We start from the raw sequence: 11,953 nt of genomic DNA, 5'->3' as shown, positions 1-11,953 counted from the left end.
AAAAAAAAAAAAAAAAAAAAAAAAAAAAAAAAAAAAAAAAAAAAAAAAAAAAAAAAAAAAACTCAATCCCTTTTCCTTTTCTGCACCTTCAATCACACCAACCAAAGGCCAACTTTGTTTCCAAATTCTAAAATTACGTATCTGCCCTTCCTCTCAACAAGTATTTACAATTAACCCAAAAAAAAAATAAGTTCACTAATCATTCTCGAAGCTACACGTTGCATAAATATTAATTTTTTAGTGCAAAGTTTATAGATTAAATAATTAATTAAAAAAAAAACAAAAAATTGTAGAAATATTTAATAAATTTCATGGGCTCCACTCCAATCACCCCTTGCATATGGTCCACAGAACACCCATTGATTGACCAAAATGTGTTGCCTTTGTAACCAATAAGTTATAAAAGCATTTTCCTTTTAATTTTTTTTTTTTTATAAAGTTCGACTTTACTCGTTAAATAAATAAATAAATGAATAATATATTTTTTATTATAGAAATTTGTAATGTTATAATCAATTTGAATATTTAATTACTAGTCTTTTTAAAGTAAGATTAGGTCATGTACTATTTAAATTACCATATGATTTGAATTAAAAAAAACATTAATTAATATATTATTGTTTCCTAAATTCATTATTGAGGAGTAATTTATTGATGAAATAATGCACCTATAAATATCTAATCTTATTATAGTATTTTAATGTATTTATCAAACTAAAATTTTAATTTTCATAAACAAATAATAGGAATATTTATATGATTTGATAGCGTTACAAATTCGAGCTTTTCATTCGGTTTGGGTTGAGTTGAATTTTTGAAAAACCGAACACGACTCTCCACAATGGTATGATATTGTCCGCTTTGAGTGTAAGCTCTCATGGCTTTGCTTTGGGGTTCCCAAAAAGCCTCATGTCAATGGAGTTAGTATTCCTCACTTATAAACCCATGATCATTCCCTAAATTAGCCGATGTGGGACTTTCATTATCCAACAAATATAACATGTATCGTGGATAAATATAATTTTGAACTCTATTCAGATTGCTCAAACTACCAATCAAACCAACTTACAATTTCAGGTAGGTCTAAAATAATTTTCCAACTCAACCCGAGTATACTAAAAAAAACGAACAAGCATAACCTAGTTTACATAGCATCCTAGCTGTACAATTAATCAATGAATAACTTCATTATCTGTCATCATAACCGTCGCTTTATACTAATAATAACATTTTTAATTAATTAATTAATTAATTTTATTTTTTTAATATTTCAACGATGACCTGTGGAAGATTTGACTTACACTAAAAAAATTAATTTATTAATCCACCACTGAGAATTAAGAATTTCCCACTATTTCAATTTAATTTAAATTATAAAATTTATATTTTTTTTCTATTATTTATAACCTATGAAAAAAATATCGGGTATAATAATTTATATTATTTTAACCGATTAAATTATATTTAGATCGAGTAATCTAATCCATATTAATATTAAAAAAATACAAATCTTTAAATTTTGGATTAAAGTTATTATTATTATTAATTTTTTTTTTTTAAGCTGTAAAGAAACTAAAATTGATGTTTACCAAAACATTATCCTAAAAAAGGAAATAAATAAATAAATAAATAAAAAGATGGAAATGAATTTAATTATTAAAAAAAATATATATATTTTGTTCGGAATACCAAATGGGGGAACCAGGCGGTTGCCGCAAGGAAATGTTTGGGAGTCTACAGCTCCACCTGCCCGAAACAAATTTTGAAATTTCTTTTCAAAAGAAAAAGCTTCAAGCAACAACAACAAAAACCAAAACATTCATCAACTTCTCTCTCTTACACCTCTCTCTCTCCTCTCTCTCTCTCTCTCTCCCCCTTCTTTCTTTTACATGATTTTTTTTGGGTTTTAACGAACAGAGTGAGAGGGGAAAGGAATAGTTTCAAGAAAATTTTGCCCCCTTGTTTGTTGTTTTCGATTGTGTTCTTCGTATCTTCTGTTTCTACCGTATTTCACCACTGTTTTTGTTTAAATTCTGATTGATTCTGCATTTTGGGTATTTATAATTCTTCTATAACACCCATCTGATTCTGGGTATATAATTCTTTTGTATACCCATCTGATTCTGGGGTTTTGGCTGGATTTTGTTGGGTTAAGTGAGGTGAATTTCGGATTTCTGGGTTGAATTTTGTGGGATTTCGGGATTTGGAGTAGTGGGGTTTTGCCAAAATGATGTTATCGCCATCGCCTTCGACGATAGCTCGGAGTTCACTCGAGGAAATGCTCGATTCGCTTCGACGAAGGGATGAGATTGATAAGCCTAAAGACGCGCCCCCTGCATTGCCGTCTCGGCCCACTTCTAAGGCTCGGACTCCCCCCGTGGGACGGGCTTTGCCGGTCAATTTCAGGGTTAATGTTGATGGCTCCTCTGGCTGCTCTATTAATGGCTTCAATGGAAGGGAAGATGTAATGAGAAAGGAGAATGGTTTGGGTAACTTTGCATTCAAGAGATTGAATGGAGATCAAGATGAGGAATCGCCTTACATGTTAGCTTCTGAAAATGAAAATGGAGATCGAGTGAATGGTTCGAATCTTCGTGGGTCTTATTGGGAGGACAATATCGGTTATTTTCTTCAGAAGGTACTGATTTTGTTCATAAGTTCCTTCCGGTCATATTGCGTTATGTACCCTTATTTTTCAATGTTGGATGATTCTTGTTTTTCTTTTTACTTGCTACATAGTTCATTGCAATCATCAAGTTTGTACTGGTATTCATACTGCTGCAAATCTTGCAAAATCCTTTGTTCTTGATCCAGGAGTTCAATTTTTAGGAGAAATGACTCAATTTGGTTGTAATGAATAGGACTAGTGAACAGTTGCTTTACATTATTGGTGTAAATCTAGCTATCTAAATCTCGTGTGTATGTTTTTCATCACGCTATCAGAAACTCCATGTTTGGTGTCAACTTCCGAATGGACAATGGGAGTTAGGAACCATACAGTCGAGCACTGGGGCGGAGGCATCTGTCATGCTTTCGAACAAAAAGGTAGTCCATAACATTGATGATTGGTTGGATTCTTGAAAAACTTGCTGATGATAAATGTACAATGCTTAGGTTATTAAAATTTCGACCGTAGATCTTTTACCTGCCAATCCAGATATCGTCGAGGGGGTTGATGATCTTGTACAGCTTGGTTTTCTGAACGAGCCTTCGGTTCTTCACAGTCTACATCGAAGATTTTCTCAGGATAAGATTTATGTTCGTGTGATTTAGTTTTAAAGATATTATGGTTCTTCTCTGTTTATGTATTTATAGTTTCTTGGTTTCGTTGTTGCAGAGTAACGCAGGGTCGGTTTTGATAGCAGTCAACCCCTTGAAAGACATTAAACAGTATGGAAAGGAATTTATTGAAGCCTACAGACAGAGAGTCATAAACAACCCTCATGTTTATGCTACAACAGATGCAGCTTATTCTGGGATGTTAAGAGGTGGATGAATTCATCTGCAATATCTTTTATACTCCTTCGTTTATTCGAACTTTGTATTTGGTCGGTTGTAATTTATATCTAACGCCCATGAATCTGGATTGTCATTCCTGTTGCAGATGAAGTTAATCAATCCATTATCATCAGGTTAGATATCAATCTAGCATTCCAAATTCCAGTATTCAATTATGCTTAGACTATAATGATTTTGTTTTTGTTATATTACTAGCGGCGAAAGTGGAGCGGGAAAAACGGAGACAGCAAAAGCTGTGCTTGAATACTTGACTTCTCTCGGTGGTGTCAGTGGCATAGATGACAGAATTTCTCGAGCAAATGTTATACTCGAAGCATTTGGGAATGCAAAAACCTCCAGAAACAACAATGCCAGCAGATTTGTTAGATTCTTTTCCTTTGCTTTTATTACCACTCCTTTGTTTTTCCTTTTTGTCTGACCATGATAATCTGTCACTGGTGCAGGGGAAGTTGATTGAAATTCTTTTTAGCAGAACAGGGAAGATATGTGGTGCTGTAATCCAGACTTGTAAGAAAACTATTGTGACAGTGATATATTATAATTTATCTTTCAGCTTACTTTTATTAACTTTCTGTTACCGTTCGTGCATATCGCATGTCGACCCACCTGCCAAATTTCAAATAGTTCTGTTGGATAAGGTAATTATTTCTGTTCTATCAGATCTTCGAGAAAAAACATACTGTGTACTGTGTGTCGTCCTGAAGTTGTCGTGTCTCCTTTGAGCAGTCGAGAGTCGTTCACCTGGTTAATGGCGAAAGATCATTCCACGTCTTCTATCAACTTTGTGCTGGATTACCATCTAGACTTAAAGGTATTTGTGCTAGTATTTTTTTTTTCGAATCATTTATGTCGTCAGTTTCAGATTTTTTACATCGAGGGGAACCATGAATTTTGTAATTCTGTTGCTCGGTTTAATTTTCGTTACCGAGCCTGCAGGATCTTCTAAATTTCCTTTTAGAATAGCAGTACTCGATGCACTGCCGACAGTATCTGTATACCGGCTCGAGGAATGCACAATCACTAAATTTCCTTTACAACCATTTTTTCTATATGTTGTTATTGAAATTATTGTGGTACCCTCATGATTAAGTAGAAGTTAATATTATTTCTTTGTTTTTTTCGTCTCCAGAGAAATTTAATATCAGAGCGGCCAGTGAGTACAGTTACCTCAATCACAGTGAATGCCTGGTGATTGGTGGTGTCGATGATGCACGGAAATTTAACATTCTTGTGGTAAAGAAATATATAATACTTCGATCCGAGTGCAACCAACCAACTTTGTTGAGATTTCATTCTATCTTGAATGTCTTTAATCTTCTTCGCTTCTTGCCTACAGGAAGCCTTTGACACACTTCAATTCACAAAGGAAGATCAAGAGCATGCATTTGGTTTGCTTGCTGCAGTTTTGTGGATAGGGAACATTACGTTTCAAATAATTGATAGCGAAAATAATCATGTAGAGGTCATAGCTAATGAAGGTAATACGTGCACCAAGATTCGTACCACCTTGTTTACGATGTTTGAGTCAACTCATGCATGTCTCAACTATTCTCACGTGACAATTGTTTCACTTTACAAAATGGTGAGATATTTAACATGTTAAGTAGGCGATGTCCATAGTTTGAAGAGTAACCTTTCTCTAGACCCACATGGCGGACATGGCATCGTCCTCGTAGTTCTAGACCTCTCATGCTCATTCTCATTCCATTCTGATAAGTAATTTATGTCAGTGGTTGTATAGAATAAATTTAGGTTGGATGTTTCGATGCACGTGTTACTTTTTTGTGTGTATCTTCGGATGAATTTTACCTCTCCGAAAGGTAGCTCGACAAAAACCCGCTCCATTTACTATAGGCTTTTTATAACATTTTTTCATGAACTTTTTTTGTACAGCGGTTGCAAATGCTGCCAAGCTGATGGGCTGCAGTTTTAATGAGCTTAAGTTAGTTTTATCAACCCACAAAGAGCAATCTGGCAAGGATAGCATTGCTAAAAAATCAACATTACAACAGGTTGCTTTCTACTCATCTGTGAAGTCGGTATACATCAATTCTCAGCTGTCTAAGAAAGCGTTCTTTTACTGTAACACGATGTCCATGTGTCGTATAAATACAGGCTACGGATGCAAGAGATTCATTAGCAAAATTTATCTATGCAAGCTTGTTTGACTGGCTTGTAGAACAGATCAATAAGTCGCTTCAGCCAGGAAGGGAGTATTCTGGAAGATCCATTAATATCCTTGACATCTATGGCTTTGAGTCATTTAAGGCATGTTATTCTATCCATCTATGAGTAATTTTTATGCAACGACATGTTATGGTGATTATCTTGCTGTCCCCGAATTCAGAAGAACGGCTTCGAACAATTTTGTATCAATTATGCAAATGAGAGACTGCAGCAGCATTTTATTCGGCATCTTTTCAAACTTCAGCAGGAGGTGAGAAGTCTGAAATTTCCTGTACTTCAAATGCTGATGTTTTATGGTTTTTGTAAGTAGGAACGTTGAAGTTGCTCGGTTTATTTTTTGTAGGACTACGAATTTAACGGGGTCGATGGTATGAAAGTCAACTTTGAAGACAATCAAGAGTGTTTGAATCTTATTGAGAAGGTAGTCCAAATTTTTGAACCATGAATTAACTTGTGATAGTTTTGTTTTTTGTTTAACGTAATTACATCATGTATATCTTTTTAAAAACATTTGTAAAAAATAAGGATCTTTTATGCGATAACATAAATACATCCTAAAGAGTGCAAATATTGCAATCCTGTCTGTGCAAACTTGAATAAAGTTGCAACATTTGATCCGTGAGAATATTATTCTTGGCTGTGGCTTTAGCTGTCATCCTATCATGTACCTACAATTTGCTGAGGTTTAATGTGAGATCCCACATCGGTTGGGGAGGAGAACGAAGCATTTTTTATAAGGGTGTGGAAACCTCTCCCTAGTAGACACGTTTTAAAAACCTTGAGGGGAAGCCTGAAAGGGAAAGCCCAAAGAGGACAATATCTACTAGTGGTGGGCTTGGGCTATTACAAATGGTATCTTGTACCAGCGAGGAGGTCGAGCTCCAAAGGAGGGTGGACACGAGGTGGTGTGCCAGCAAGGACGTTGGACCCCAAAAGAGGGTGGATTAAGAGTCCCACATCAATTAGAGAAGGGAACGAGTGTCAGTGAGGATGCTGGGCCCTGAAGAGGGGGGGGTGGTTTGTGAGATCTTACCTCGGTTGGGGAGTAGAACGAATTATTCTTTATAAGGGTGTGGAAACCTCTCCCTAGCACACGCTTTTAAAAACCTTGAGTGGAAACCCAAAAGGGAAAGCCCAGAGAGGACAATATCTGCTAGCAGTGGGTTTGATCGGTTACATTTAGACTTATTTATTGAGATTTGTTTTATTTGGTGGAATTGTGCAGAAGCCTCTAGGAGTTCTCGCCTTGATGGACGAAGAGTTAAGTTTTCCGAAGGCTACAGATCTGACATTTGCTAATAAACTTAAGCAGCACTTTAAATCTCATCCCCGCTTTAAAGGGGAAAGAGGTAGGGCTTTCGGCGTTCGACATTACGCTGGAGAGGTTAGTTATTCCAATCTCCATTCCTTTTTCTGAGCAAAAAAGTTAATTATTATGAACAGATTTTATCAGCATCTTGGTTCTCTACTGTAGGTTGTATATGATACAAATGGGTTTTTGGAGAAGAATAGAGATCTCCTGCATTCAGACTCCATCCAACTCTTTTCATCATGTGCTTCCAAGCTACTGAAAATATTTGCCTCCAAAATGGTTAACCATTCCTACAAACCAGCAGGTTCGATAAGCTCTACAAAGGGCGTAGAATCCCGTGAGCCAGGTGTTGGTACCAAGTACAAGGTAAAATAGTTGCAAGCGTGTCGGTTTTTCTTTATTTGACATTTTCATGGCAACTTACGTATCTCTTCTGTTTGAATAGGCTCTACTATTTGAGCTATTTCATAAATTGGAGTGCACGAGCCATCACTTCATTTGTTGCATGAGACCGAACCGAAGTCAAGTTTGTGGCTTATTTGAGGAGGACCTTGTCCGACAACAACTTAGGTACTGTGGCATTTTGGAGGTTATTAGGATTTCAAGGTCTGGATATCCTATCAGGATAACGCATAAAGAATTTGCTGGAAGGTAGAAGGAAATTTCTTGCACTAGCTTCATTAAATTTTATGCTATAACTAGACTGTTCTTGAATTTCATGTCTGAATATGATGTAAGGTATGAATTCTTCCTTGAAGAATCGGGTGTTGCTCGAGATCCGTTGAGTATATCAATTGCTGTTCTGCAGCATTTTAATGTCCACCCCGAGATGTACCATGTTGGTTATACGAAACTATTATTCCGAACTGGGCAGGTGAGTCCTGTCTTTGGTTTTTCCTGTTAAGATGAGAAATGATATTTCATTGGAGAATTAAAATTTACTTTCGATTTGAGTTTGTATCATGGTGATGGGTTTTTGTGGTTCTCAGATTCGGGCCGCCTTGGAGGAAAGGAGGACGCAGGCTATGCAAAGCATCCTCGGGGTTCAAAAACACTTCCGTGGTTGCCATTCTCGTGGTCACTTCCATGAACTTAAGCATGCCGCCACGATCTTACAGTCATGTATATTGTCGATCTTTTTAGTTCGATTTCTGGTAGCTTAATATGTTGTTATATATCGGTACTTAAGTTTCATCTTTTCAAAAAGTTTCTCCCTTTCTATGGGATCTCACATTGGTTGGGGAGGAGAACGAAACATTCTTTATAAGGGTGTGAAAACCTCTCCCTAACAGACGAGTTTTTAAAACCTTGAGAGGAAGCCCGAAAGGAAAAACCCAAAGAGGACAATATCTGCTAGTTGTGGGCTTGGGTCATTACACATGGTATCAAAGCCAGACCCTGGGCGATGTGTCAGCGAGAAGGCTAAGCCCCGAAAAGGGTGGACACAAGGCGGTGTGCCAGCAAGGACGTTGGGCCTCGAAGGAGGTGAATTGGGGGGTCCCACATCGATTGGAGAAAGGAATGAGTGTCAATGAGGATGTTGGAAGGGAGGTGGATTGTGAGATTCCACATCAGTTGGGGAGGAGAACGAAACATTTTTTATAAGGGTGTGGAAACCTCTCCCTAGCAGACATGTTTTAAAAACCTTGAGAGAGCCCAAATAAGACAATATCTGCTAGCGGTGGGCTTGGGCTATTATACGTTCACCAATTCCTACTCTGTAAACATGGTTGCACGCTTCAAATTAAGAGGATAGTCCGCAATAAACACTGATCAATCAATTTATCTATGCAGTTATTCGCGGCGAAAGTTCGAGAAGGAGAAGTACCGGTAAGGTGAAGAGGTTCTCATTCACTGTGCGCGCTTTCAATGTTCCTTCAAAGGTGTATGAACAGCAGGCAATCATTCGATTACAATCCGGTAATCACGAGTGTTATGTCATGCTGCAACATTTGTAATGATCGATATCATACTAATCTTATATCTTCCGCTTTACCCTGCAGTAATACGTGGTTCGTTGGTTCGAAATCATTTTATGGGCAAGAGTGATTTGAATAGGTTTGAAAACCAACCAAACAGGGGCAGGAGACTTTCAGAGGTATCCTCATGTTATTTCTTCTACCTGTTCGACATAGTTGAGGGAAATGTGTTTACTGGGTAATCGTGCTCATAAGTTTAGGACTATATGTATGTGCGAGCGTCCGTGACGGTCTCTTATTTCTCGAGCAGGATCATGCGTTGCCTGCGACACTGACCGGCCTTCAAAAGAGGGTCCTTGAAGCGGAAGCAACCATAGGGAAAAAGGAAGAGGAAAATGCTGCATTGCGGGACCAAGTAAAGCAATTTGAGGCTAGGCGGTTAGAATATGAAGCCAAGATGAAGTCCATGGAGGATATGTGGCAAAAGCAGATGGCATCTTTGCAAGTAAGTTCACATTCAGCTTAGGACACCACCTAATTTTTTATGCGAAAAAGTTGGTATGTGAGATCCCATATCGGTTAGAGAGGGGAACGAAACATTTCTTATAAGGGTGTGAAAATCTCTCCCTAATAGATGTGTTTTAAAACCGTGTAGTTGATGGTGATATGTAACGCGCTAAAGCGGACAATATCTGTTAGCGGTGTGCTTGGGCTATTGTGAATGGTATCAGATCCAAACACCAGGTGGTGTGCCAGCGAGGACGCTGGACCCCATGAGGGTGGATTGTGAGATCCCACATCGGTTGGAGAGGGGAAAGAAACATTCCTTATAAGGGTGTGGAAACCTCTCCCTAACATACGCATTTTAAAACCGTGTAGTTGACGACGATACGTAATGGGCTAAAGCGGACAATATCTGCTAACGTTGTGCTTGGGCGATTATGAATGGTATCGGAGCCAAACATCGGGTGGTGTACTAACGAGGACGCTAGGCTCATAAGGGGAGTGGATTGTGAGATCCCACATTGGTTGGAGAGGGGAAAGAAACATTTGTTATAAGGGTGTGGGAACCTATCCCTAACGGCGCGTTTTAAAATCGTGTAGTTGACAGTGTTACTCAGCGGACAATATCTACTAGCGGTGTGGTTGGGCTGTTACAAATGGTATCAGAGCCAAACACCAGGCGGTGTGTCAGCGAGGACGCTGGGCCCTTAAGGGGGGTGGATTGTGAGATCCCACATGGAACAAAACATTCCTTATAAGGGTGTGAAAACCTCTCTCTAACATACGCGCTTTAAAACCGTGTAGTTGGCGATGGTACGTAACGAGCTAAAGTGGACAAAATTGCTAGCGGTGTGCTTGGACTGTTACAAATGGTATTAAAGCCAGACACCGGACCGTGTGTCAGCAAGGACGTTGGGCCCTCAATGGAGGTGAATTGTGAGATCCCACGTCAGTTGGGGAGGAGAACAAAATATTCCTTATAAGGGTGTGGAAACCTCTCTCTAACAGACGTGTTTTAAAACTGTGAAGTTGACAGTGATACATAACAGGCTAAAACTGATAATATCTATTAGTAGTGTGCTTCGACTGTTACGTATTAACAGAGAAAGAGAAGTTTAACATAGAAGTGTCAATAGTCATGAAACCCTTCTTGAAACTAGAACACTTTTTGATTTACTTTAACTTTTGAACTAAGCTAAGCTGTTATACTTAATGCAGACGAGTCTTGCTGCTGCTAAAAAGAGTCTTGCTGCTGAAAATGTGGCCGGAAGGGCAGGTAACTCACCACCTCACTATTACGATTCTGAAGATACGACGTCCATGGAATCTCGAACTCCCCGTGAAACTGGAGCAGGCCGAGAAATGAATGGTACATCATTTGCTGTGAACAATCTCGTAAAGGAGTTTGAACAGCAAAAGAATGCATTCGATGATGATGCCAAAGGTTTGGCCGAAGCAAAATCAGGTCAGGGACAAACAGGAGGGGCTAACACGAATCCGGACGAAGAATACCGTAAAATTAAAGTCCGGTTCGAAACATGGAAAAAGGAGTACAAGGCAAAACTACGTGAAAATAAACCTAAGGTTCATAAACATGGACCTTTCGAGGCTGATATAATTCGTCGAAAATGGTGGGGGAAGTTGCGGTTAAGATCGTCATAGATGGATTATTGAGTTGTATATGAAGGACCGGAGAGGTCTTGAAAGGGTGGGAGAGAACGTTGATCAGACAACGACCCGACGAATGGAGAAATGTTTAACGTGTCAGGATGACGGAGGGGGAGGGGGAGTGTTGAGAAGATTGTGTATAAGAGTCATTTGGTGAGAGATGAGAAGCATGGTCTCCGGTGCATGGTAGTTTAGTTTGGTGTATAGTTTGTACTGTCATTTTATATTTAGTTTGATGGTATAGATGTTGTTCATAGTTTATATTAAAGGAATGGAAGAAAGCGTTTGTACCTCCGAATACACTGTATCAGCTCTCCATTATTTAATGTCATATCTTCGGTCAAGTCTACTCTTACTAGATATTGTTCTCTTTGGGCTTTCTCTTTTGAGTTTTTCCTTAAGGTTGTTAAAACGTGTCTCTTATGAGAGGTTTCTACATCCTTATAAAGAATGTTTCATTTTTCTCTCTCACTGACGTGGAATCTCACAATCCACCTCCCTTTGGAGCCTAGTGTCTTCGTTAACATTCGATCATTTCTCCAATCAATATTAAATAATACTCATTTTGGAACATTTTTTGTAACCATACATGTACTAAATATTAATGGGGTTGGCCGTGTTGGAAGCTAGCCGAGGCCGCCATTGATGTCACTGTTACACGCTCTCCCAATTGAGCTAGCTATCCCGCATGATTAAAATTATAAGAATAAAATGTTGGCTCATTAGCAAAATTCTGACACATGTCAAATCAAGTTTAGGTTGTTTCTTCATTTTAAAACATATTAAATTATAAAATAAGTATTTCAACACCTATATTTATATCTATTCAAAAAATATTTAATAA

The 11,953-nt window shown here is 38.1% G+C and overlaps 1 protein-coding gene across 1 annotated transcript; it reads left to right on the top strand.

Annotated features, from left to right (window-relative positions):
• The first annotated feature begins 1,761 nt into the window (after positions 1 to 1,761).
• LOC111480510 (myosin-2-like) lies at positions 1,762 to 11,464 on the top strand. The gene is made up of 24 exons (XM_023125593.1): positions 1,762 to 2,638; positions 2,944 to 3,045; positions 3,115 to 3,258; positions 3,338 to 3,488; positions 3,605 to 3,632; positions 3,715 to 3,880; positions 3,963 to 4,026; positions 4,144 to 4,157; positions 4,246 to 4,330; positions 4,649 to 4,752; positions 4,856 to 4,997; positions 5,413 to 5,531; positions 5,635 to 5,787; positions 5,867 to 5,956; positions 6,050 to 6,127; positions 6,932 to 7,090; positions 7,181 to 7,384; positions 7,464 to 7,669; positions 7,757 to 7,892; positions 8,008 to 8,140; positions 8,813 to 8,938; positions 9,022 to 9,116; positions 9,248 to 9,442; positions 10,660 to 11,464. Exons 1-24 carry the CDS (start codon positions 2,228 to 2,230, stop codon positions 11,101 to 11,103), a joined length of 3,549 nt encoding a protein of 1,182 aa, XP_022981361.1. The 5' UTR covers positions 1,762 to 2,227; the 3' UTR covers positions 11,104 to 11,464.
• The last annotated feature ends 489 nt before the right edge of the window (positions 11,465 to 11,953 follow it).

This window comes from Cucurbita maxima, unplaced genomic scaffold (genome assembly GCF_002738345.1).
Source record: "Cucurbita maxima cultivar Rimu unplaced genomic scaffold, Cmax_1.0 Cma_Scf00006, whole genome shotgun sequence".
Lineage (NCBI taxonomy): Eukaryota > Viridiplantae > Streptophyta > Magnoliopsida > Cucurbitales > Cucurbitaceae > Cucurbita > Cucurbita maxima.
This window is presented reverse-complemented; position numbering and strand designations above follow the sequence as displayed.

What these genes read in the sequence shown, in the direction of transcription:
- LOC111480510 (XM_023125593.1), top strand. Translation starts at nt 2,228, where the DNA reads ATGATGTTATCGCCATCGCCTTCGACGATAGCTCGGAGTTCACTCGAG. An exon ending in TCGGTTATTTTCTTCAGAAG is followed by an intron (nt 2,639 to 2,943) that starts GTACTGATTTTG and finishes TCACGCTATCAG; the next exon opens with AAACTCCATGTTTGGTGTCA. An exon ending in AGAGGTCATAGCTAATGAAG is followed by an intron (nt 4,998 to 5,412) that starts GTAATACGTGCA and finishes TTTTTTGTACAG; the next exon opens with CGGTTGCAAATGCTGCCAAG.